This window comes from Erythrolamprus reginae, chromosome 3 (genome assembly GCF_031021105.1).
Source record: "Erythrolamprus reginae isolate rEryReg1 chromosome 3, rEryReg1.hap1, whole genome shotgun sequence".
NCBI lineage: Eukaryota > Metazoa > Chordata > Lepidosauria > Squamata > Dipsadidae > Erythrolamprus > Erythrolamprus reginae.
This window is the reverse complement of record NC_091952.1, coordinates 255,695,581-255,722,719: the sequence shown is the minus strand read 5'-3', so window position 1 is coordinate 255,722,719 and position 27,139 is coordinate 255,695,581. Positions and strand designations below refer to the sequence as shown.

Here is a 27,139-nt window from a genome sequence, read left to right as displayed (position 1 = left end):
GCTGGATCGGTTTGGATCCAATCACCAGTGGACGGTGAGTTCCAGTCCTGTCCTAAGCATGAAATCTGGCTGGGTGACTTTGGGCCAATCACCAGGAAATGGTGAGTTCTAGTATTAGAAACATAGAAACATAGAAGACTGACAGCAGAAAAAGACCTCATGGTCCATCTAGTCTGCCCTTATACTATTTTCTGTATTTTATCTTACAATGGATATATGTTTATCCCAGGCATGCTTAAATTCAGTTACTGTGGATTTACCAACCACGTCTGCTGGAAGTTTGTTCCAAGGATCTACTACTCTTTCAGTAAAATAATATTTTCTCATGTTGCTTTTGATCTTTCCCCCAACTAACTTAAGATTGTGTCCCCTTGTTCTTGTGTTCACTTTCCTATTAAAAACACTTCCCTCCTGAACCTTATTTAACCCTTTAACATATTTAAATGTTTCGATCATGTTCCCCCTTTTCCTTCTGTCCTCCAGACTATAGAGATTGAGTCCATTAAGTCTTTCCTGATACGTTTTATGCTTAAGACCTTCCACCATTCTTGTAGCCCGTCTTTGGACCCGTTCAATTTTGTCAATATCTTTTTGTAGGTGAGGTCTCCAGAACTGAACACAGTATTCCAAATGTGGTCTCACCAGCGCTCTATATAAGGGGATCACAATTTCCCTCTTCCTGCTTGTTATACCTCTAGCTATGCAGCCAAGCATCCTACTTGCTTTTCCTACCGCCCAACCACACTGCTCACCCATTTTGAGACTGTCAGAAATCACTACCCCTAAATTCTTTTCTTCTGAAGTTTTTGCTAACACAGAACTACTCAGCAGTACTCAGATTGAGGATTCCTTTTCCCCAAGTGCATTATTTTACATTTGGAAACATTAAACTGCAGTTTCCATTGCTTTGACCATTTATCCAGTAAAGCTAAACCATTTACCATATTACAGACCCCTCCAGGAATATCAACCCTATTGCACACTTTAGAGTCATCGGCAAATAGGCAAATCTTCCCTACCAAACCTTCCCCTACTCTCTGATGTCTATGCTTCAGCCAGCTTGAAATCCACTGAACTATCCAGGGATTAAGTCCAATCTTCACTAATTTATCTATCAGCTCTTTATGTGGAACCGTATCAAAGGCTTTGCTGAAGTCCAGATAGGCAATATCCACGGCACCACCTTCATCCAACACCTTTGTGACATAGTCAAAGAAATCAATGAGATTAGTCTGACATGATTTGCCTTCAGTAAAGCCATGCTGATTTGGGTCCAATAAGTTATTGTTTTTTGGGTGCTGATTTATCCTCTTTTTGAGTAGAGTCTCCATTATTTCAACTATAATTGAGATTGGGCAACCATTTATCCAGAATTTGAATTTATCCAAACTCAACTCAGAGTTTTCTAAACCTGCCCAGAAGCCGAGAGGGAAAGAGTGAGAGGGAAGGAGAGAGAGAGGAAGAGAGGAAGAGAGAGAAACAGATAGAAAAAAGAGAGGAAGGAAAAGAGAAAGAAAAAGAATGGGAGTAAGGCAGAGAGAAAGAAAATCAAAATCTAGTTTGAAACTAGCTCAACTATTTAAGTGGCATTTTGATATTGATAGAGTTGCCCTATTATGAGCTCACTGTTATAGACACACAGTACAGTATTTTATTTTGAAATTCTCTGAGGCAAAACAGGGTGGGTTTTTTATTTATTTGTTTGTTTGTTTGCTTATTTATTTATTTATTTATTATTTCTGTGCCGCCCAGTCCTGAAGGGACTGCCACTTAGACACTATACTTTTCCGCCCACCCCCAAAAAAATTACAGGGAACACTGCTCTAAGGGTGGTCTAACAAAAATTTTATAGAGTGGTGTTCTGCCGGTGTGCTTCAACTGCTCGTAATTACAGGGTAATTAGTCCAGGAAGACACACACCACATGATAAAAGGAAAACCCAAAAGTTTTTAGAAAAACAGAAACAGCTCCCTTTTTAAGTGTCAAAGGGATTTTCTGGTACACACAAGGCACAGGTTAAATGAATCCAATTGCTCACCCAATAACTGGGAAATTGAGTCCAATTCTAAAGTCCAGAGATTCCACACACAATCTTGAACAGCACAAAAACCACAATCTTGACGAAACAATGAAACAGATAAACTGCCATGAGGCTAAAACACCAGGCTGCACTTTTATCTGTAGCACTAATTACAGCAGCCCCACCCAACCACAGGTGGCCTCATTTTCTCTTGTAATAATCCTTCAGTTGTTGTCTCCTATGCATCACTCTACGCATGCGTGGATGTGTCCTTAATTCTTGTTCAGAATCAAGGGATGATACAGATGATTGATCTCCTCCTGGGCTGTCTGCCACACTCCCCTCTTCCCTGTCACTCATGCTTCCTTGGTCAGAGGAGACTTCGTCGGCAGATTCCATTGGGAGCAAAGCAGGCCTGCGGCCTGTGGATTTTCCCCCCACATCCAACTCCACTCTGGCCCAGGAGCTGGGCCAGAGCTAACCACAACAGAGTGGCATTAGTACCTCCCTAGTCCTAGGTTGTATCCCTCTGTTAATGCAACTCAGCATTGCATTGGCCTTTTTTGCTGCTGCTGCACATTTCTGACTCATGTTTAATTGGTTGTCCACCAAGACTCCAAAATCGCTGTCGTGTTTGCTGCTATTGAATGTGGTTTCATCATAGAAACATAGAAACATAGAAGACTGACGGCAGAAAAAGACCTCATGGTCCATCTAGTCTGCCCTTATACTATTTCCTGTATTTTATCTTACAATGGATCTATGTTTATCCCAGGCATGTTTAAATTCAGTGACTGTGGATTTACCAACCACGTCTGCTGGAAGTTTGTTCCAAGGATCTACTACTCTTTCAGTGAAATAATATTTTCTCACGTTGCTTTTGATCTTTCCCCCAACTAACTTCAGATTGTGTCCCCTTGTTCTTGTGTTCACTTTCCTGTTAAAAACACTTCCCTCTTTAAATGTTTCGATCATGTCCCCCCTTTTCCTTCTGTCCTCCAGACTATACAGATTGAGTTCATGAAGTCTTTCCTGATACGTTTTATGCTTAAGACCTTCCACCATTCTTGTAGCCCGTCTTTGGACCCGTTCAATTTTGTCAATATCTTTCTGTAGGTGAGGTCTCCAGAACTGAACACACTATTCCAAATGGGGTCTCACCAGCGCTCTATATAAGGGGATCACAATCTCCCTCTTCCTGCTTGTTATACCTCTAGCTATGCAGCCAAGCATCCTACTTGCTTTTCCTACTGCCCGACCACACTGCTCACCCATTTTGAGACTGTCAGAAATCACTACCCCTCAATCCTTCTCTTCTGAAGTTTTTGCTAACACAGAACAGCCAATGCAATACTCAGATTGAGGATTCCTTTTCCCAAGTGCATTATTTTACATTTGGAAACATCCAGTTTATATGGATACCTTTGGGTTTTCTTACCTAGGTGTAGGATTTTACTTTTCTCTGCATACTTTTCTCCCTTCCTTTCTTAGAACAGAGCATGCGTGAAGGCGCCACAGGTGTGGCTGACAATGCACCTGGGGGGGGTGAGTACACCTCAGGTGTACCCCAATTAAATAGGGATATGCACCCAGAGAACAGAATGATATCACCAGGAAATGGGGTGGGTCCTCCCACTCACCTGGCAGTTGCTTCTGGCAAACACTTACAGAGATTATGAAAATAATAATAATAATTTGGAGAAGTGCTCAAGTTTGATTTTAAAGGCACAAAACGCAGCTGCAAAATTTGCATCCCCCCCCAGATGAAATTGTCTTCATTTAAATATGTTAAAGGCTTAAATAAGGTTCAGGAGGGAAGTGTTTTTAATAGGAAAGTGAACACAAGAACAAGGGGACACAATCTGAAGTTAGTTGTGGGAAAGATCAGAAGCAACATGAGAAAATATTATTTGACTGAAAGAGTAGTAGATGCTTTGAACAAACTTCCAGCAGATGTGGTTGGTATATCCACAGTCACTGAATTTAAACATGCCTGGGATAAACATAGATCCATCCTAAGATAAAATACAGGAAATAGTATAAGGGCAGACTGGATGGACCAGGAGGTCTTTTTCTGCCGTCAATCTATGTTTCTATGTTTCTCCTAAAAAATGAGAGCCATGTCTTATTCTATGACAGGTAGACTTCAAACCATTCCTTTTAGTGACCACTCAAAGTTATGACAACGACACTCCTTCTCCTTCTCATTTCTCTCCTTCTCCTCCTTCTTCTCCTTCTCTTCCTCCTTCTCCTTCTCATTTCTCTCCTCCTCCTTCTCCTTCTCTTCCTCCTCCTTCTCATTTCTCTTCTCCCCCTCCTCCTTCTCTTCCTCCTCCTCCTTCTCATTTCTCTCCTCCTTCTTCTCCTTCTCCTTCTCTTCCTCCTCCTTCTCATTTCTCTTCTCCCCCTCCTCCTTATCTTCCTCCTCCTTCTCATTTCTCTCCTTCTCCTCCTTCTTCTCCTTCTCTTCCTCCTCCTCCTTCTCATTTCTCTCCTCCTCCTTCTCCTTCTCTTCCTCCTCCTCCTTCTCATTTCTCTCCTCCTCCTCCTCCTTCTCTTCCTCCTCCTCCTTCTCATTTCTCTCCTCCTCCTCCTTCTTCTCCTTCTCTTCCTCCTCCTCCTTCTCATTTCTCTCCTCCTCCTTCTCCTTCTCTTCCTCCTCCTCCTTCTCATTTCTCTCCTCCTCCTTCTCCTTCTCTTCCTCCTCCTCCTTCTCATTTCTCTTCTCCCCCTCCTCCTTCTCTTCCTCCTCCTCCTTCTCATTTCTCTCCTCCTCCTCCTTCTTCTCCTTCTCTTCCTCCTCCTCCTTCTCATTTCTCTCCTCCCCCCACCTCCTCCTTCTCCAACCAAAACATTTTCCTGCGCATTCAATTCCCCAGTGTCTCATATCTAGTGAGGGCATTCTTCTAGACTAGCTCAGGGGGGCTTCAACACAGAAGGAACAAAACTGAAACCCTTGGGATTGCCTCATCCCTAGTGCTGAGCACTGGGAAAATTACCTTGCCGTACATCTTTGCTAAGAGGTCATTTTGAAAAGAGGTCAGCAGGTTGCCTGTAGCAGAGCACGCCCACGAATACCAGCAGGCAGGATGTAATGAAAGATGAAAGCGTTTTGTAGGAATTCAACCACAAACCCCACGGAGAGACTATTAATGTTTGCGTTCAATCCACAACCACCTCCACAAATGCTAAGGGATCTGTAGGAAGCTAGTGTTCTCATAGATCCAAATAGATAGATTCACCCTACAACAGTGATGGTGAACCTCTTTCCCCTCAGGTGCCAGAAGCACGTGTGCACACACTATCACATCTGCATGAGTGCCCGCACCCATAATTCAATGCCTGGGGAGGGCAAAAATCGCCTCCCCTCCCGGACACCCTCTGAAGGCCAAAAACAGCCTATTTCCCAACTTCTGGTGGGCCCCAAAGGCCTATTTTACACCCTCCCCAGGCTCCAGAGACTTCCCTGGAGCCCGAGAAAGGCAAAAACGCCCTATCCCATCCTCCTGGAGGTCCTCCGGAAACTGAAAATGCCCTCCCAGAGCCTTTGTGCGAGCCGAAAATCAGCTGGCTGGTGTGTAAAAGTGTGCTGGAGCTGCGGAAGGGCAACAGCTCGCGTGCCAGCAGATATGGCTCCATGTGCTACCTATGGCACCCGTATCATAGGTTCGCCATCACTGCCCTACATGATAGCCTCTCCTCTCCTCTCCTCACCTCTCCTCTCCTCTTCCTCTCCTCTTCTGTTCTCTCCTCTCCCCTCCCTCTCCCTCTCCTCTCCTCACCTCTCCTCTCCTCTCCTCTTCCTCTCTTCTTCTCTTCTGTTCTCTCCTCTCCCCTCCCTCTCCCTCTCCCTCTCCTCTCCTCATCTCTCCTCTCCTCACCTCTCCTCACCTCTCCTCTTCCTCTCCTCTCCTCTTCTGTTCTCTCCTCTCCTCTCCTCTCCCCTCCCTCTCCCTCTCCTCTCCTCTCCTCTCCTCTCCTCACCTCTCCTCTCCTCTCCTCTTCCTCTCCTCTCCTCTTCTGTTCTCTCCTCCCCCCTCCCCTCCCTCTCCCTCTCCTCTCCTCTCCTCACCTCTCCTCACCTCTCCTCACCTCTTCCTCTCCTCTCCTCTCCTCTCCAGACCTCACCTCACCTCTCCTCTTCCTCTCCTCTTCTCTTCTGTTCTGTCCTCTCCTCTCCTCACCTCTCCTCTCCTCACTTCTCCTCTCCTCTCCTCACCTCTCCCCTCCTCTCCTCACCTCTCCTCTCCTCACCTCTCCTCACCTCTCCTCTCCTCTCCTCTTCCTCGCCTCGCCTCTTCTGTTCTCTCCTCTCCTCTCCCCTCCCTCTCCCTCTCCTCACCTCTCCTCTCCTCTCCTCTTCCTCTCTTCTTCTCTTCTGTTCTCTCCTCTCCCCTCCCTCTCCCTCTCCTCTCCTCACCTCTCCTCTCCTCACCTCTCCTCACCTCTCCTCTCCTCTCCTCTCCTCACCTCTCCTCTTCTCTTCCTCTCCTCTTCTCTTCTGTTCTCTCCTCTCCCCTCCCTCTCCCTCTCCCTCTCCTCTCCTCATCTCTCCTCTCCTCACCTCTCCTCTCCTCTCCCCTCCCTCCCTCTCCCTCTCCTCACCTCTCCTCACCTCTCCTCTTCCTCTCCTCTTCTCTTCTGTTCTCTCCTCTCCCCTCCCTCTCCCTCTCCTCTCCTCTCCTCACCTCTTCTCTCCTCACCTCACCTCACCTCTCCTCTCCTCTCCTCACCTCTCCTCTTCCTCTCCTCTTCTATTCTGTTCTCTCCTCTCCTCTCCCCTCCCTCTCCCTCTCCTCCCCTCTTCTGTTCTCTCCTCTCCTCTCCCCTCCCTCTCCTCTCCTCACCTCTCCTCACCTCTCCTCTCCTCACCTCTCTTCTTCCTCTCCTCTTCTCTTCTGTTCTCTCCTCTCCTCTCCCCTCCCTGTCCCTCTCCTCTCTTCACCTCTCCTCACCTCTCCTCTCCTCACCTCACCTCTCCTCTCCTCACCTAAACCTCTCCTCACCTCACCTCTCCTCTTCTCTTCCTCTCCTCTTCTGTTCTCTCCTCTCCCCTCCCTCTCCTCTCCTCACTTCTCCTCTCCTCACCTCTCCTCTCCTCTCCTCACCTCTCCTCACCTCTCCTCTTCTCTTCCTCTCCTCTCCTCTTCTGTTCTCTCCTCTCCTCTCCCTCTCCTCACCTCTCCTCTCCTCACCTCACCTCTCCTCTCCTCTCCTCTTCCTTTCCTCTTCTCTTCTGTTCTCTCCTCTCCTCTCCCCTCCCTCTCCCTCTCCTCTCCTCACCTCACCTCACCTCACCTCTCCTCTCCTCTTCCTCACCTCTCCTCTCCTCACCTCTCCTCTCCTCTCCTCTTCCTCACCTCAGCTCACCTCTCCTGTCCTCACCTCTCCTCTTCCTCTCCTCTTCTCTTCTGTTCTCTCCTCTCCTCTCCCCAGCTCCTGCCCCAAGGACTGTGGATGTGGGGGGGACATCCACATGCTGCAGGCCTGTTTTACCCCCGGGGGAATCTGCTGATGAAGGCTCCTCTGACCAAGAAGACATGAGTGACAGGGAGGAGGAGAGTGTGGCAGACAGCTCAGAAGGAGATCAATTATCTAGCTCCTCCTTGGATTCAGAACAAGAGTTAATGATACAGCCACGCATGCGGAGAGTGAAGCATAGACAACAACAACTGAGAGATTATTATCAAAGAAAATGAGGCCACCTGTGGCTGGGTGGGGCTGTGGTCATTAGTGAGGCTGCTATAAATAGCAGCCTGTGGGTTTGGCCATTGTGGAGGATTATCTGATGGTTGTGTTTCGTGACTGCTTTGCTGACTTTGACCTTTTGTGTGCTGATTTTTCCCCACTTTGAAACTAAACCAGAGCAAAGTGTGTTTCACTTTGTGAAAGAAGAAGGACTGTGAATTGCCTCACAGCTGCAAGCTAAGTATCTCAGAACTGAGAAGGGACTTGTACAAATTACCAGTTTGTTTGGAGACGAGGGCTCTTTGCTATACCAAAAGAGGGCTTAGGTTAAGTGACTTTTCATTATAAAGAACATTGTTTTGAATTTTCAAACGTGTGTGTGTGTCTGAAATTTGTACCTCTGAATTTTTGGGAGACGTCTACCAGAGAGCCTGACAGAACACCTCTGCTCCAGGGAAGCCTTTGGAGCCTAGGGAAGGTGAAACAGGAGCCTAGTGGGCCCACCAGAAGTTGCAAAAGAGGTGATTTCCAGCCTCCAGAGGGCCTCCGAGGGGTGGGAGAAGCTGTTTTCACCCTCCCCAGGCTATTACATTATGAGTGTGGGCACAATAGCACATGCCCATATTCTTTTTCGGCACCGGAGGAAAAAAAGGTTTGCCATCACTGCTCTAAGATCAAACAATCAGACAGTCTTGGCTCAGACCCTGGGGTTAAATTCCACAAGGAATTGCAAAAATTCCATGTAGAGACTTTGGACCCTGTTCACGGATTTGTTGAAGGATATCCAAGAATTTCTTCCCCAAGTCCCATTTCAGCCCAAGCGAGAACAGAAGTCAAAATTCCTAATTTATACATTGCCAAGCTTTCATTCCAGGTTCAAGGGAGCTTCTAACTATATATGAATAAAAGAAACAAAAATCAAAAGTATCATCCAGTAGCATGAAAGAATCCGTTTTTTAAAAAAATTCAAATGTGTGAGTTGGGGTAGCTACTAACAGGAGCACAGATTAGATTGTGTCAGAATTATGGAATAATTTTTTTTTTTTGAAAAAGATTTTAATTAAATATATACATTAAAAACATATAACAAAAAAAACGACATGGTGACAATATATACACATAAGAAAGAGGAAAAAAGGGAGAAGAAAAAGAAAAGAGAAGAAGAAAAAGAAAAAAGGAATAAAACATCTTGCTTTATACATAACATATTTGGTATCATTATTTAAGATTTGCACTACCTAAAGGGTAGTGTAATTGGCATGCAGCTTATGTCTAATATACAAAGGAAAATGTTCCTTTTAATAATTGTTACATATTTAATACATAAATACAACCTTATAATTTTCTTGTTATTATATCAATCATGTATCCTTTTTTCAATGGTATAATAGTGCTTTGATTTGTTAATATTTGTTGATGTTAGTTAAGTTTTTCTCTCTAAATTTGGGTTTAGGGTTCCTAATTTCCTTTCATTTTAATTTGTTTTTTGCAATCAAGATATACCATCTGTCCCAACTTTTGTGAAAGTCCTCCATGTCCTTGTCCTGTAGTTCATATGTTAATTTGGTCATTTCCACTACCTTATAAATTTTAGCTATCACATTATATATCGTTGGGGTGAGTTCCTCTTTCCAGCATTGAGCATATGTAATTCTTGCCGCTGTAGTTGTATGTAATATTACATGTCTATCATTCTTGGAAAAAATTTGTCTAAATATTCCAAGTAAAAACAATTCTGGTTTCATAAATATTTCCTTTCCTATAATTCCTTCTATCATATTTCTAATTTTTCCCCAGAATTGTTTAACTGATGGACATGTCCACCACATGTGATAATAAGTGCCCGTTTTTTTCCGGCATTTCCAACAGATGGGGGAAAGTCTGGGGTACATTTTTGAATAATTCATTTGCGATGGACGTGTAGTAAATCCAAAAAGTTTGGGGGGGGAATACATAAATGGCTTGAAAACTTGATTGGAAAGCCTGTAGAGTTTAAATCTGAGCTATTTTTATTAGGTATAGTGTCAGGTAAAACTTGATAAGAGAAGTGTCGATTTAATACAGCAAGTCTTGATGGCAGCAAGGGTTGTATTTGCACAATGCTGGACAATAAAGAAACACCATGAGACGAAGAAATAATTCAGAAGATACTAACGTGTGCAAAAATGGAAAGACTGACATTAAAAGCGAAACAGAAAGGAGATACAGAATATTATCAAACATGGAACCTATTTTATCAGTGGTTGGAAAAAAGGGGTTGAGATTAAGCATGTAATATGTATTGTTAAGCAAACTAAATACAACATGTTTATTAAGCACTAAGACATATAAACAACAACAACAACAATGAGTTGGAAGGGACCTTGGAGGTCTTCTGGTCCAATCCCCTGCTTGGGCAGGAGACTTGGTTATGCAACATCTTCTTAAGAACTTCCAATATTGGAGCACTCACAACTTCTGGAGACAAGCACTTACAGAGATCAATTCTTCTAACTGCCAGGAAATTTCTCCTTTCTTCTAAGTTGCTTCTTTCCTTGTTCATCTTCCACCCATTGCTTCTTGTCCTGCCCTCAGGTGCTTTGGAGAATAGTTTGCTGCCCCTCTCTCAAGTGAACTCAAGTGAACAAGAGAGAACTTGGTAGAACAATGCATTGTGGATTGGATTCCCAAACTCAGACTTAAAATTGCTGTGCAGGTTTCCTACTAGTACTGGGACTAAAACAGAGCCTTGGGGTACTTCACTGCACACATCCCTCCTTGTAGATGCAGTTCCATTGAGCACTACACTACCAGTTTTGAATCCATCTGGTGGTGTTGCTGTCTAACCCACATTTTTCTACTTTATCTAGTAATAGGTTATGGTTTACTTTATCAAATGCCTTATTGAAGTCCAGTAAATTAAATCGGCAGCATTCCATCACTAATTTTTGTCTACTTTGACAAAGCATGCAATAAGATTAGTCTAGCATGATTTGTTTTTCACAAACCTAGGTTGGGGTTTGGTCATTACTTTGTTGTTTTAGGGTCTTTTTCTTTCTCACATTTAACAACCCTTGCAATACCCCCAGGGCCACGTGAGGAAAATTCGGACACTTGAATGCAATATCCCTGGGAGGGGTCACACAAGGGGATGATTGCAATATCCCTGGGAGGGGTCACACAATTCCCCTTTTTTGACCTCCCAAGAAGTCAAGTTGCTGGTGGAGAATTTAATGGCCGAGTTATTCACTTAATGACTGCTGTGATTTACTTCAGGAATGTTGTGGCAAGAAAAATTGCTGAACAAGGTGTGCCTTGCTTAATGAATGTTTGTGTCAGTGTTCTAAATAGCATCTGAGAAACAAACCAAGTCCCAGTCCAATTCTCTCAACCAGAGCTTGATTTATTAACAGAACCATGTTAGCTACGCCATTGTCATTCCGATTCTGATCATAAGTCGAGAACTACCTGCACTTTTTATATTATATTTTATATTTTATATTTTATATTTTATATTTTATATTTTATATTTTATATTTTATATTTTATATTTTATATTTTATATTTTATATTTTATATTTTATATTTTATATTTTATATTTTATATTTTATATTTTATATTTTATATTTTATATTTTATATTTTATATTTTATATTTTATATTTTATATTTTATATTTTATATTTTATATTTTATATTTTATATTTTATATTTTATATTTTATATTTTATATTTTATATTTTATATTTTATATTTTATATTTTATATTCTATATTCTATATTCTATATTCTATATTCTATATTCTATATTTTATATTTTATATTTTATATTTTATATTTTATATTTTATATTTTATATTTTATATTTTATATTTTATATTTTATATTTTATATTTTATATTTTATATTTTATATTTTATATTTTATATTTTATATTTTATATTTTATACTTTATATTTTATATTTTATATTTTATATTAATTTATATTATTTTATATTTTCTATTATTTTATATTTTATACTTTATACTTTATATTTTATATTTTATATTTTCTATTATTTTATATTTTATATTTTATACTTTATATTTTATATTTTATATATTTTATATTATTTTATATTTTATATTTTCTATTATTTTATATTTTATACTTTATATTTTATATTTTATATTATTTTATATTTTATATTATTTTATATTTTATATTTTATATTATTTTATATTTTATATTTTATATTTTATATTTTATATTATTTTATATTTTATTTTTTATATTTTATATTTTATATTATTTTATATTTTATATTATTTTATATTTTATATTTTATATTTTATATTTTATATTTTATATTTTATATTTTATATTTTATACTTTATACTTTATACTTTATATTTTATATTATTTTATATTTTATATATTTTTGTGCTTTGTGTATTTTATTTTATTTTATTTATTATTTTATTTTATTTTATTTCATTTCATTTCATTTATTTTATTATATCTTTGCCAAATTGCTGGGATCTGTGCCCATTTCATGACGTGACTTTAATGCAAAGTGTGTTTGCTTCTTTCTGGGTGCCCCTTCACAGAGTCTGCGCTCACGTGCTTCTCATGTGATAAAGTGGACAATAACATCAAATGCCTTGAATTAAAGACCTGTGCTGAGACTGACCGCTACTGTACAACAAGATATTTTGGTGGAGGTTCTGGTAAGTGAGTTTTACACTTCTGGGAGCTTTTCGTTCTAGAATTACAAGCAAATGCTTCTCTACCAGTACAATAGGATGCGATGGGATGGATAGCATATAGCATATAACATATGGCATATGGCATATAGCATATAGCATATAGCATATAGCTTATAGCAGTGTTTCCCAACCAGTGTGCCGCGGCACACTAGTGTGCCGCGGGACATGGTCAGGTGTGCCGCGAGCCCGGCCTGGCTGGAGCTTCCTTGGCGGTGATGGGAAGTGAACTTTTGGGGCTCGGTGGGAGGGCGCTGGCCACTGTTGTTTCTAAGCTGCGTGTGCCGGCGCCCGCACAGTCATTAGGACCCCCCCCCCCCCCGCAGAAATTTTTGAAGTGGCGAAAAGCCACGCAGACCGGAATCGCTCGCTTCTCCGGCCAGCAAAGTCGGCTGCCCGGGAAAGCGCCGCCTTTGAAAAGCGCGTGTTTAAAAAGCACCCCATTTTCCCAGGCAGCCGGCTTGCTGGCCGGAGAAGCGAGCGATCTGGGACTGCGTGGCTTTGCGCCGTGATGACAACGGTGCCGTGGTGGCCTCCAAGTGCCGCCCTTCATGGCGCCCCACCACCCGTTCCTGCAGGTAGAAGTCGGGCGGGATACTGGGAGGCGGAGGCAGTGCGTGGCCGGGCGCTGAGCGCCATAGACACCTGGGAGGGCAAAGGGTTGGATGTGGCTGCTGCCTCTTTGGCGGAGGCGAAGGCAACGGCGGAGTTTGTGCTGGGGCCATGCGGGGCCGCTGATCCAGGGGGCCGCGGACCGGCAAGCCGCTCTCCACTCTCTCTCCACTCTCTCTTTCTCTCTATGTTGCCAGCGTGGTGCACGAGAGAGAAAGAAAGAGAAAAAGGAGGGTTAGAGAGAAAGCAAGAGAGAAAGAGGAAGAGAGAAGGAAAGCAAGAGAGAAGGAGGGAAGGAGGGCGAGAGAAAGCAAAAGAGAGAGGAAGGAAGGAAGAGGGATGGAGAGAGAGGGAAAGAAAGAGATGGGAGAAATAGGGCGAAAGGGAGGAAGAGAGGGGTTTTTTGTCCAAACATTTTTAGCCCCTCCCCCCCCGCTGCCCCCCCCCCCCCGCTCAGTGTTCCCCAGGATTTTGTAAGTGTGAATAATGTGCCGCGGCTCAAAAAAGGTTGGGAAACACTGGCTTATAGCATATGGCATATGGCATATGGTATATGGCATATAGCATACACTATTATTATTGTTTATTATTATTTATTAGATTTGTATGCCGCCCCTCTCCGAGGACTTGGAGCGGCCATAGCATATGGCATGTAGCATATAGCATGGAATGGAATGAAATAGAGAAAATAATGGAAAGGAATCGCATTGAATTGAAAATATGGAATGGAACCAGGGGGGGGGGGCTACTGCCCGGATGGGGGGAGCGCAGAGTCTTCGGAGAGGGGCGGCATACAAATCCAAGTAATAAATAAATAAATAATAAAAATGGAGCTCCACCCCAAAGCACCCAATTTGCACTGAAAGATGTTGAAAGAAAATTCTATCTATCTATCTATCTATCTATCTATCCATCCATCCATCCATCCACCCACCCACCTACCTACCTATCATTCCAATCTTTGTCAGAACTATTTAGCACATTTTAAAACTGATCAGCCCCTAATGTTATACAGATATCTCTTCTTTCCATAACCCATTTATCTGTAAACAAAGTCTGAAACATCAACTTTTCAATTATGTGAAGATGTCATTAAGGTGTCATTAAAGTGTCCATAAAAGGCTGCCAAAACTTAAATAAAATAAAATGAATCTCATTTTAATTTTGAACAAATATGCCAACATTGCACTCCTTCCTTGTAATTCTTCAAAAAATATTATTTTAAGCTTGATCTTCCTCTCCTGCAGGTGAAAGACATACGCAACTGATCAGCAAAGGATGTTCTGCCACTTGTTCCGAGTTAGGGCTTGATATCGGCGTGATGGCTTTCTCAATGAAATGCTGTGGCAGGTCCCTCTGCAACACAAGTGGTGCCGTCAGTGTCAAGACAAGCTCCTTACTGCTGCTGGTGGGCACCTTAGCCAGTGTCTTCTACATCGTGGGAGCCAGTCTGTGATGAGAGACTACATGAGCTCATGACAGATCTGCCAGGGAGGACTCGAACCTATCCTGGAAAAAAATTGTAGGTTAAATAGAATTTCCCTCTCGCTTCTTGGGTCTACCTTCAATTCTTTCAAATAATAGTCCGGCCTAGTCTTTGATACAATTGTGTCCGATCTACATGGATCTTTGCTTGGCTCAAGGGCCTGATTCTCCTTCCCTTCCCAATCATGATTTTTGCAGACGTTTTGTAATTTCTTTGCAATTGCTCCTTGCTAATGCCAAGCCACATGAGTTGACCAATGTTATGGACAGTGGATAGCAAGATGCATTATTATAGCGCTGTGAATAGCCTTATGGTTGATGGTTTACCCCTCCTTGGTACTTCAAGCTTTCTTTCTGGCTGCTTACAAGGAAATTCACTTGGGGTGTGTGATGATCCCATCTTTCTTACTATACATGTGGATCTTGATAAGATCAACGGTTGATAAGCTGGGCTTTTTCTGAACTTGTTTGGAACATTGGAATAAGATGGTTTTTGTCTCTTAGCCACCCAGAGTCCTTTGGGAGCCGGGCGGCATATAAATACAATAAACAAACACCCAAGGAATATATTTCATGTGTAGAAATGAATGCCTGGTTTCATGCAATCCATGGTTTGTAGGATAAATTGCCTGGATTCGCGCAATATGCTGAGCCCTAAAACAGCGAGAGCAATCATGGGCTTTCCCAAAAATGCCCATGTAACACCAACACTCCGCAGTCTGCATTGGTTGCCGATCAGTTTCCGGTCACAATTCAAAGCGTTGGTCATTACCTATAAAGCCCTTCATGGCACCGGACCAGGGTATCTACGAGACCGCCTTCTGCCGCACGAATCCCAGTGACCGGTTAGGTCCCACAGAGTGGGCCTTCTCCGGGTCCCGTCAACAAAACAATGTCACTTGGCGGGGCCCAGGGGAAAAGCCTTCTCTGTGGTGGCCCCGACCCTCTGGAATCAACTCCCCCCAGAGATTAGAATTGCCCCTACAAACATGTATACTTTTTACAACGATGTACACTTTTCACAAACTTCAAACTTGACAGCCTTAAGACTTGTGGACTTCAACTCCCAGAATTCCTCCTCCGATCATGCTAACTCAGGAATGGGAGTTGAAGTCCACAAGCCTTAAGCTTGCCATGTTTGAAGACCTTTGCACCCCTAGCCCCTAATCAGGGGTCTTCAAACTTGACAGCTTTAAAACTAGTGGACTTCAACTCCCAGAATTCCTCCTGCAGTCATGCTAGGTGGGGTAATTAGAAGGCAAAAACAGTTCCATTTTTTGCAAGAAATCAATACAAATTTCATTCGCTCTGTAGCGCATTCCTCATTCTGTTAAGAATTCCTTGGATTCTGACCATTTTGTGACATTAGGCACCACTTCAAGATTGTTTAGAAGTAATTCAGGTGTTTTCAACATTGGCTCACATCTGGTGAGCTCCTTTAAAATCAGCTTCATTTTCTAAAATGTCCAGATATTTTCCCCATCCAGAAGGGGGAAAGTAATCCAAACTGAGAAAATAGCAATGCCATTCAAACAGTCGATTGCATTTTCTTTCCCTATACCCTTTGTAAAGTGTGTATTTTTCATAATGCTTTCCAAACTGAGTAATGTTAATTTTAAAAAAGGAAATTAAACCTCCCTTGTGATTTGTGATCATCTGCTACAATGTCCTTCCTGTCAACGACTACTTCAGCTTCAATCACAACAACACACGAGCCTACAATGGATACAAACTTTAAGTAAACCGCTCTAAACTCAACTGCAGGAAATACGACTTTAATAACCAAGTAGTTGATTTATTTATTTATTTATTTATTAGATTTGTATGCCGCCCCTCTCCGCAGACTCGTTGATGTATGCAACTCACTACCAGACTCTGTAGTATCATCACCTAACCCCCAAAACTTTACCCTTATATTATCCACTGTTGACCTCTCTCAATTCCTAAGAGGTCAGTAAGGGGGGTTCATAAGTGCACCAGAGTGCCTTCTGTCCCAACCTAATGTTTCTCTCTTACTAGTATGATAACTATTTTATATTGCTTACAAATTCATAGCATAGGTGTTCTGTCGGGCTCACTGGTAGAATCCTCCCAGAAATTCACGGGTACAAATTTCAGACACACACACGTTTGAAAATTCAAAACAATGTTCTTTATAATGAAAATTCACTTAAACCAAGCCCTCTTTTGGTATAGCAAAGAGCACTCGTCTCCAAACAAACTGGTAATTTGTACAAGTCCCTTATCAGTTCTGTGATACTTAGCTTGCAGCTGTGAGGTAATTCACAGTCCTTCTTTCACAAAGTGAAACACACTTTGCTCTGGTTTAGTTTCAAAGCGGGGAAAAATCAGCACACAAAAGGTCAAAGTCAGTCATGAAACGATCAGATAATCCTCCACAATGGCCAAACCCACAGGCTGCTATTTATAGCACAGGCTGCTATTTATACCACAGCCCCACCCAACCACAGGTGGCCTCATTTTCTTTGATAATAATCTCTCAGTTGTTGCTGCTTATGCATCGCTCTCTGCATGCGTGGCTGTATCATTAACTCTTGTTCTGAATCCAAGGAGGAGCGAGATAATTGATCTCCTTCTGAGCTGTCTGCCACAGTCTCCTCCTCCCTGTCACTCATGTCTTCTTGGTCAGAGGAGCCTTCATCAGCAGATTCCACTGGGGGCAAAACAGGCCTGCAGCATGTGGATGTCTCCCCCACACCCACAGTCCTTGGGGCAGGAGCTGGGCCAGAGCTAACCACAACAATAGGTCAACAGTGTTTTTCAATCTCAGCAAATTTAAGATGTGTGCACTTCAAGTCCAAAGAATTGGAGCTGGCTGGCACATTGTGAAAGTTGAAGTCCACACATCTTTTTGAAGTCCAAACCTTTTACAATTCTGGGAGTCAACGTCCACACAATTTAGAATTCTGGAAGTTGAAATCCACACAACATAGAATTCTGGGAGGGGAAGTCCACACAATTTAGAATTCTGGGAGTCATATAACTTAAAATTCTGGGAAGTGAAGTCCACACAACTTAGAATTCTGGGAGTCAAAGTCCAAACTTTTTACAATTCTGGGAGTCCAAGTCCACTCAACTTAGAATTCTGGAAGTCCCATAACTTAGAATTGTGGGAGTTGAAGTCCAAACACCTTATAATTCTGGGAGTTTAAATCCATACGTTTTGGAATTATGGCAGGTGAAGTCGAAACATCTCAGAATTCTGGGAATTGAAGTTGAAAAACCTCTGAATTCTGGGAGTTGACCTCCACACATCTTAAAGTTGGGGAGGCTGAGAAACAATGTGTTAACCTACTTGCTGAACTAAGCAATTATCTGGGTTTGTGCAATGCATTGGATCTTAAATGAACCAGATGGCTGGCTACTTAAGCTTCCAAGAAGCTCAACCTGGATTAACATTAACCAAGCTTAGCATTTTGCACAATAACTTTTCCTATTATTTACCTGCTCATGAAGGTGGGAAACAAATAAACAAATACAATTATAAAAAGGCAAACACAAATATAAATTAAATAATATTATTTTTATATATAAATGAATAAAGCTGTTTTAAAAGTAGGTAATAAAACTTTGCATATTTTATGTTTCTCCCTACCCAGAAAGCCATTGAAGAAGAGATGTGCAGTTGTGCCTTTCTATGAAATTATCACACATGTAGTCTTGTGGGAAGAATTTATAAATGTATATAACTGTGTTCGAAATATTGCCTAAGGCAGTGATTTTCAACCTTTTTTGAGCCGCGGCACATTTTTTACATTTACAAAAGCATGGGGCACATTGAGGGGGGGGGGGGCGGCTAAAAAAAGTTTGGACAAAAAAATTATCTCTCTCTCTCTTCCTCCCTTTTGCTCTATTTCTCTCTCCCTCCCTCTTTCTCTCCCTTCCTCTTTTTTTCTCTCTCTCTCCATCCCTCTTTCTTTCTCTCTTACTTCTTTCCTCTTTTTTGCTCTCTTTCTCTCTCCCTCCCTCCCTCCCTCTATGTCTTTCTCTCTCCCCCCTTCCCTCCCTCCCTCTCTTTCTCTCTCTCTCTCTCTTTCTTTCTTTCTTTCTCTCTCTCTCTTTCTCTCTCTCTTGCTTTCTTTCTCTCTTGTTCTCTTTCTCTCTCTCTTGCTTTCTTTCTCTCTCTCTCGTTCTTTTTCTTTCTCTCTCTCTCTTGCTTTCTTTCTCTCTCTCTCTTTCTTTCTTTCTTTCTCTCTTGTTTTCTTTCTCTCTCTGAGCTTCGCGGCACACCTGACCATGTCTCACGGCACACTAGTGTGCCACGGCACACTGGTTGAAAAACACTGGCCTAAGGCAACACATGTTAACTAAACCAAGCCTCCAACAAACTTATGGATTAACCCAGTGTTTCTTGGTTATTTTCTGTTATGCCCCCCCTGGAAGAAGTAAACATTTTGCACACATACCCAAATCTCTGCTGGGACCATTGTTTGCAATATTCAGCACATTTTCTCTGAAAAAACTCAAGCACCTTTTCAGTGTGATTGGGGTGTAATGTCTTTAAGGGGCGCCTTAATTTATTTGGCTTCATGTTGTCCGCTGCCAACATCTTTAGACACAATAAGAATACTGGTCTTTCCTTATCTCCCACCATATCTACCGGACCGCCTTCTGCCGCACGATTCCCAGCGACCATTTAGGTCCCACAGAGTTTGTTGAATCCTATGTAAATAGTTGGTTCCATGTAAACGCAATCTCTATGCAGAATGTGTAAAAAATAGAAGTCGCGCCTGATTGGCTCAGATGCTGACAGTTCTCTTTTGGCGGGAGCCGCAAAAGTATAAAAGAGTGGCTGCTCTCTGTTTAAAGCCAGACACGTTCCCGCTGATTGTCAATTGTCTTAAAGAGCTGAATAAAGGAACTGTCTTGTTTAAGCCTCTTGTCTCTGGACTCTTCAGAGTTGGCTTTATCCGGGGCCCGTCGACTAAACCAGTGTTTCCCAATCTTTTTTGATGCCGACAACAGCGGCATCAGGCAGTAGCCAAGGGTGGCGGCAGAGTGTCTGACTGCGAGCAGGAGCCCTGACGGCGGCAGCTGGACGTGCTGCTGGACACCGTATATGCTGGCGCTGCACTGGGCATGGGCATGGGGCTGGCACCTCCGGCCCAGCCAGCGAGCCAGTGCCAGCCCCACAGCGCCAGCATGTATGTCTCCAGCAGCATCTCCAACCGCCACCGTCGGTGCCTCCACCCTGGAACTTCCTCTCGCCGCCGCCATCTCCCCTTGACTGCCTGGGGCCGCTGCTGCCGGCACCCTCCCGCTCCCACCGCCAGTGCCCTCCCGCCGGGCCCCAAAGGACACTTGCCGACGACGTCAGGGAAGCTCCAGCTGGGCGGGCCGGTGCCGGTGCTTCCGACCTGGAGCTCCCACTCGCAGCTGTCCTCTGGCTACTGCCCGATGCCGCGGCGCGAAGAATGAAGCTCTCCTTTTTCCTGCCTTTCTTCTTTGGGGCCCAGCAGGAGAGCGCCAAAAACAGCGGCATTGGGCAGTAGCCGGGGGACAACTGCGAGTGGGAGCTCCAGGTCAGAGGCACTGGCACCGTCAGCGCCCCGCCCAGCTGCAGCTTCCCTAGGAGCTTCGCGGCACACCTGACCGGTTGGGAAACACTGGACTAAACAATGTCATCTGGCGAGACCCAGGGGAAGAGCCTTCTCTGTGGCGGCCCCGACCCTCTGGAATCAGCTCCCCCCAGAGATCAGAATTGCCCCCACCCTCCTTGCCTTTCGTAAGCTCCTTAAAACCCACCTCTGTCATCAGGCATGGGGGAATTGAGATATTCCTTCCCCCCAGGCCTATTCAATCTATGCATGGTATATTTGTGTGTATGTTTGGCTTTTAATAAGGGTTTTTAGTTATTTTAAATATTAGATTTGTTATATGTTGTTTTATTATTGTTGTTAGCCGCCCCGAGTCTATGGAGAGGGGTGGCATACAAATCTAATAAATAAATAAATAAATTAAATAAATAAATAGTCACAGTGAAGCCAAGTGCTATATACTCCTTGCTTCATCATATTTCCTCCTCTTAGTTTTCAGAAGACTTAAGTTTGTCTCATTATCTCCGTCTCTCTCCTCCTTTCTTTTCAACCCTGTTAAATATCTTAAGGGTTTGTTATCTGCACTTCATATCTCCTGCTCTGTGCGGTGTGCTATTGTTCGGTGCAAAACCCCCTCCTCCCTGCAGCACATTCCCCAGGATCTTGGCCCCCCCCCCAAACACCCCTCCGCCTCCCCCCAGGGGGACCCACCCCACTATTTGAGAAACACTGGATTAACAGCCTCTGCATTTTTTTATTAAACCAAGCGTAAGAATGAATGAAACACCTATTTCAAACTGTGAACCCAAACAAGCAAACACACAAAACTCAACTAAGATAATGTGAGTTGAAATATAATTGCAACACTCACAGGTCAAACAAAGAGACTCGGTGTACATCACGTAATCAACTTTATGGCCATAGGTCAACATTTACAGTATACCTATGGCCCTAGAATTTGGAATATGGAATAGAATGAAACTGGACAGGGTAGGGTAGAATAGAATGGAATGGAATGGAGTAGAATAGAATAGAATAGAAAAGAATAGAATACAGTGTTGTTCTAACTTTAAGTGGTCACTAAATGAATGGATGTAAATCAAGGACCATCTATATTCTTTGATCTTCAGAGTATTTTTGCTTAATAACCAGAATAGACCTGAAAGGGACCTTGAAGTTTTGATAGTCCAGCCTGTTGCTCTGGTGGGAGATCATATGCCACTTCAGATAGATGGCTGTCCAACCTCTTCTTAAAAACTTCCAGTGTTGGAACATTCACAAATTCTGGAGGAAAAACTGTTCCATAGATTAATTGTTGTAATTGTCAGGAAATTTCTCCTAAGTTCTAAGTTGCTTCTCTCCTTGATTAGTTTCCACCCATTGCTTCTTGTTCTACTCTCAGGTGCTTTGGAGAATAGCTTGACTCCTTCTTCTTTGTGGCAACCCCTGAGATATTGCAAGACTGCTATCGTGTCTCCCCTGGTCCTTCTTTTCATCAAACTAGCCATGCTCACTTCCTGCAACCGTTCTTCATATGTTTTAGCCTCCAGTCCCCTAATCATCTTTGTTGCTCTTCTCTGCACTTTTTCTAGAGTCTCAACATCCTTTTTGCATCCTGGCGACCAAAACTGGATGCCATATTCTATATCATCCATCCATTATCTGTCCATCCATCCATCCACCCACCCACCACCACCCTATCTACTTACCTACCTACATATCATCTAGCTATCCATCTAACCATTTTTCAACATAGTTTGACATGGACTAGTATCACACAGTATTCCAATCCTGGTTAAACAAATCACTATTTTTCAATTCGTACAGCCTGCTATTGACCTCACAAATAAATATACATTAAGGGTTAAAACATAACCTAGCTCAACGGCCAAGTTACGATCTTTGCACATACACAGGACTCTGGTTTAGTCAACAATGAATCAACAAAACGTGGCTTATAAAAACCAGTAATGAAATCCCCCCAGCAGATGGCAGCAGATGATTAACAAGAGTTGGGAGGGACTTGAAGATCATCTAGTCCAACCCCCTGCTCAAGCAGGAGACTCTACACCATTAAAGCAACCTTCCTCTGTTCAATCCAGTCCCATTCTTGAAGGCTGCCTGCAGAAATCCCTGCAGTTCTCTTGGCGAGATTTTTCAAACGTAGTTTGCTGTTACTTCATTTCTAGGATTGAGAAACAGTGATTTGCCCAAGATTACCGAGCTGGTTTTATGCTTAGAACTCCCTGTCTCCTAGCCAACTAGTGGACTTCTAGGTGTCTACCTATTCTACAAAGACCCTGAGGACAGGACAAGAAATAATGTGATGGAAGATCATTAAAGAGAGATTCAAACTAGAATTGAGGAGAAATTCCCTAACATCAGAACATAGAAACATAGAAGATTGACGGCAGAAAAAGACCTCCTGGTCCATCTAGTCTGCCCTTATACTATTTCCTGTATTTTATCTTACAATGGATATATGTTTATCCCAGGCATATTTAAATTCAGTTACTGTGGATTTACCACCCACGTCTGCTGGGAGTTTGTTCCGAGCATCTACTACTCTTTCAGTAAAATAATATTTTCTCAGGTTACTTCTGATCTTTCCCCCAACTAACTTTAGATTGTGCCCCCTTGTTCTTGTGTTAACTTTCCTATTAAAAAATACGACTTCAGTAACCGAGTTGTCGAAGCGTGGAACTCATTACCGGACTCCATAGTGTCATCCCCAAACCCCCAACACTTTATCCTTAGATTATCCACGGTTGACCTCTCCAGATTCCTACGAGGTCAGTAAGGGGTGAGTACAAGTGCACTAGAGTGCCTTCCGTCCCCTGTCCTATTGCTCTCCTATATCTCCTATACCATTCTTCTTTCCTATATTTATTCTATTCTTTCAGTGATATCTTTTATTCCTGTTTCTTCTATTCTTTCTTAGATATACAGTGATACCTCATCTTACAAATGCCTCATCATACAAACTTTTCGAGATACAAACCCGGGGTTTAAGATTTTTTTGCTTCTTCTTACAAACTATTTTCACCTTACAAACCCACCGTCGCCGTTGGGATGACCCGCCTCCGGACTTCCGTTGCCAGCGAAGCACCTGTTTTTAACACTGCTGCATTACCAGCAGGACCTGTGTTTTTGTGATGCTGCAGGAGAATCCCAGCAAAAACGGGTGCTTCGCTGGCAACGGAAGTCCGGAGGGGGTTTCCCAATGAGGGGAGCTTCAGTGAAATCCCAGCATCGCCAAAACAGAGGTCTGGAGGTGTGGTTTTGAGGACTTCAGTGTTTTTGCGCTGCTGCGATTTTATGGATGCTCCCTTCGCTGGGAAACCCCACCTCCGGACTTCCATTGCCACCAAAGCGCTCATTTTTGCAATGCTAGGAGATGTTGGGATTCCCCTGCAGCATAGCAAAAACACAGAAGTCCGGAGGTGGAGTTTCCCATGGAGGGGAGCCTCAGGGTAATCCGAGCAGCGCAAAAACGGGCGCTTCGGCTGGCAAAAGGGGTGAATTTTGGGCTTGCACGCATTAATCGCTTTTCCATTGATTCCTATGGGAAACATTGTTTCATCTTACAAACTTTTCACCTTAAGAACCTCGTCCCGGAACCAATTAAGTTTGTAAGACAAGGTATCACTGTATTTTACTATGAATATATCCTCTACAACCTTCATTATATACAGTGAACCCTCGAGTTTCGCGTCCTCAAGGATCGCGAAAGGGCTATTTCTCTAGTTTTCAACCCGGAAGTAAACTCCACCATCTGCGCATGCGTGCCCTTCCACGCATGCGTAGATGGTGGAGTTTCCCCGCCGGGCAGAGGCTTCCCTGGGTCTTCCCCCTCTTGCCCCGGTAAGACCCCAGCGGCGGTGGGCTGGAGCGCGAGCTTAGGGCACCCTAGCTCCGCTTCCCAGCTGGGAAGCGGAGCCGGCAACAGCGTGGGCGGGCGGGCAGCGCGCGCGAGCTTGGGGCAGCCTAGCTCCGCTTCCCAGCTGGGAAGCGGAGCCGGCAACAGCGTGGGCGGGCGGGCGGCGCGCGCGAGCTTGGGGCAGCCTAGCTCCGCTTCCCAGCTGGGAAGCAGAGCCGGCAACAGCGTGGGCGGGCGGGCGGCGCGCGCGAGCTTGGGGCAGCCTAGCTCCGCTTCCCAGCTGAGCGGATCTGGGGTTTCCCCAAGTGCGCGCGCGTTGCTGGGGCCGCTCCCCAGCTGGGGAGCGGAGCCGGGGTTTCTCCAAGCGCGCGCGCGTTGCTGGGGCCGCTCCCCAGCTGGGAAGCGGCCCCAGCAACGCGCGCGCGCTTGGGGAAACCCCAGATCCGCTCCCCAGCTGGGGAGCGGCCCCAGCAACGCGCGCGCGCTTGGAGAACCCCCGGCTTCGCTCCCCAGCTGGGGAGCGGCCCCAGCAACGCGCGCGCGCTTGGGGAAACCCCAGATCCGCTCCCCAGCTGGGGAGCGGCCCCAGCAACGCGCGCGCGCTTGGAGAACCCCCGGCTTCGCTCCCCAGGAAACCCCAGGCGCGAGCAACGGGGTGGGCGGGCGAAGGGCGGGCGGCGGTGGAAGTAAAAACACCATCTGCACATGCGCAGATGGTGTTTTTACTTCCGCACCGCTACTTCGCGAAAAATCGATCATCGCTTGGGGTCCTGGAACGGAACCCTCGCGATGATCGAGGGTTCACTGTATTTACTATATGTATACCCAATATAACTCTCATTGTGCAATGGACAAAATCAATCAATCAATCAATAAAATCAATCAATAAATAAAAATAAAAATCCCAGAAATGGCAGGCAGACTCTTTTTGAGGGTCACTACCAAGGAAATGCCATGGGCGCCACTGTGGAATCTCCAGAAGATTGTTGAGTTGGCCACAAGGCGGCTTTTTATTTTGTGATGAAAGATTCTGTGTGGGTTGCTGTTAAAGGGAACTGGAGATGACCTCATTCCCAGGCAGAAGTGAGACTGGCCTTTTTATAAAAAAACGGCAAAGGCTTCAATGCCGCTGTGCTGGCTGTCGATCTCAGAGGAGAATCTGAAAACGAATGCAATTCACTAACGTCAGCCAGAGACAATTCACAATTAGCTGCTCAACTGAAACGCAGAAGTTAAAAAACATAAAATAACAGAGTTGAAAGCAACACTGGAAGTTTTCCAGTCCAAGCAAACATATAAACTGGGGGAAACCAGGCTTAACTGCAGGAAGTGCCTAAATCTGCAGGTCAGCGGTTCAAATCTCATCACTGGCTCAAGGTTGATTCAGCCTTCCATCCTTCCGAGGTGAGTAAAATGAGGAAGAATAATAATAATAATAATAATAATAATAATAATAATAATAATAATAATAATAATAATTTATATTTGTATGCCACCCCTCTCCAAAGACTCGGGGTGGCTCACAACAATGGTAAAAACAATATTATAGTGGCACAAATCTAATATTAAAAGAAATAACTAAAACCCTATCATATTAAAACCAGACAACACATACATACCAAACATAAATTATAAGGAACCCGGATTGGGGGGGCAATAGGCTGGCTCTGTTTAAAAAAGTGCTATTGCTAACATGGTGTAAGCCGCTCTGAGTCTAAGGAGAAGGGCGACATAAAAAAATTGAATAAATAAATAATAAATAAATAAACTGTGAGAGGGATCTTAGAGTCTTAGTGGACAACCAGTAAAAGAGCCATGGTTAGAATGCAACACAGCAGGCTCCTTCAGCTAACTGCTAGCTGTAGTTCAACAGTTCAATTCTCACCACTAGCTCAAGGTTGACTCAGCCTTCCATCCTTCCGAGGTGGGTAAAATAAGGACCTAGATTGTTGGGGACAAGAGGCTGATTCTTTAAACCACTTAGAGAGAGCTTTTAAAAGCACTGTGAAGCAGTATATATAAGGGGTGGACAAAATAATGGAAACACCTTGCAGCTCTTCCGTGGAATCCAGATTTGTGAAGCTCCCTTCGAACAGTTTTTGTAGAAACTGGGTTCTGTAAGTGTCTATTGAGCTCTGCAGTGATTTTAGGAGCTGCGGTCTTGCGATCCGCTCTAACCATTCGCTTTAGAGTCCAACGGTCTCTCTCAGACCACTTCGACTTTTGACCAGACCTGTGCTTGGCTGAGGACATTTTCCCTGCTCTTTCAAAAGTTGTCATTACTTTTGAGACATGACCTCTGGAAACACCAAACATCCGGGCACTTTCGGTTACACTAGCGCCTGCCATTCGAGCACCAACAATTTGGCTTCTTTGAAAGTCTGAGAGGTTGCCATTTCTAGAAGGTGTAACCAATTTCCTTAAATTTCTATAAGAAAAAAAGTAGTTTAAAAAAAACATATCAAATAACAGAATTTTTAAAAAGTTAAAATATTTCAAGTTTTGATTGATTTGAACATGTTCAAGCAGGATGCCAAAAAGTCAAGTGTTTCCATTTTTTGTCCACCCCTGTAAGTCTAAATGCTATTGCTAAATAGGAGCTAGCAGTGTGAGTTCAACCCACAAAGCCAATGCAATCCTAAGTTGCATTAAAACAGGGGTACAATCAAGATCATGTGAGGTACTAATAACACTCTGTAAAGCCTTAGTAAGATCCAGGGATGAAATGCTGCCCAGTTTGGGCATACCGGTAGAGGTGATCACCAGAGGCTCTGCCCACTCATTCGGACAAAGCATTTTGCACATGTGCAGAAGTTTTATAAAAAGCACACTTTCGAACTGATAGGGAAGGTACGTAGATTTTACCGCTGGTAAGACCACACCTAGAATACTGCCTCCCGTTGTGGTCACCACACTATTAAAAAGACAAAAAGACTCTAGAAAAAGTGCAGAGAAGAGCAACCAGGATGATTAGGGGACTGGAAGCTAAAACATGTGATGAACTGTTGCAGGAACTGGGCATGGCTAATTTAGCAAAGAGAAGGACCAGGGGAGACATGATAGCAGCCTTCCAATATCTCAGGGGTTGCCACAAAGAAGAAGGAGTCAACCTATTCTCCAAAGCACCTGAAGGTCAGACAAGGAATAAGGGATGGATCAAGGAAATGGAG

The 27,139-nt window shown here is 43.6% G+C and overlaps 1 protein-coding gene across 1 annotated transcript in view; it reads left to right on the top strand.

Annotated features, from left to right (window-relative positions):
* The window catches only part of LOC139165521 (lymphocyte antigen 6E-like), a 33,796-nt gene extending 19,294 nt beyond the window's left edge, over nt 1-14,502 (top strand). The window contains exons 2-3 of the mRNA XM_070748699.1: nt 12,279-12,398; nt 14,294-14,502. Of these exons, the coding sequence (XP_070604800.1) occupies nt 12,279-12,398; nt 14,294-14,502 (329 nt within the window). The remainder of the gene's footprint in view (nt 1-12,278; nt 12,399-14,293) is intronic.
* Nucleotides 14,503-27,139: the final 12,637 nt, after the last annotated feature.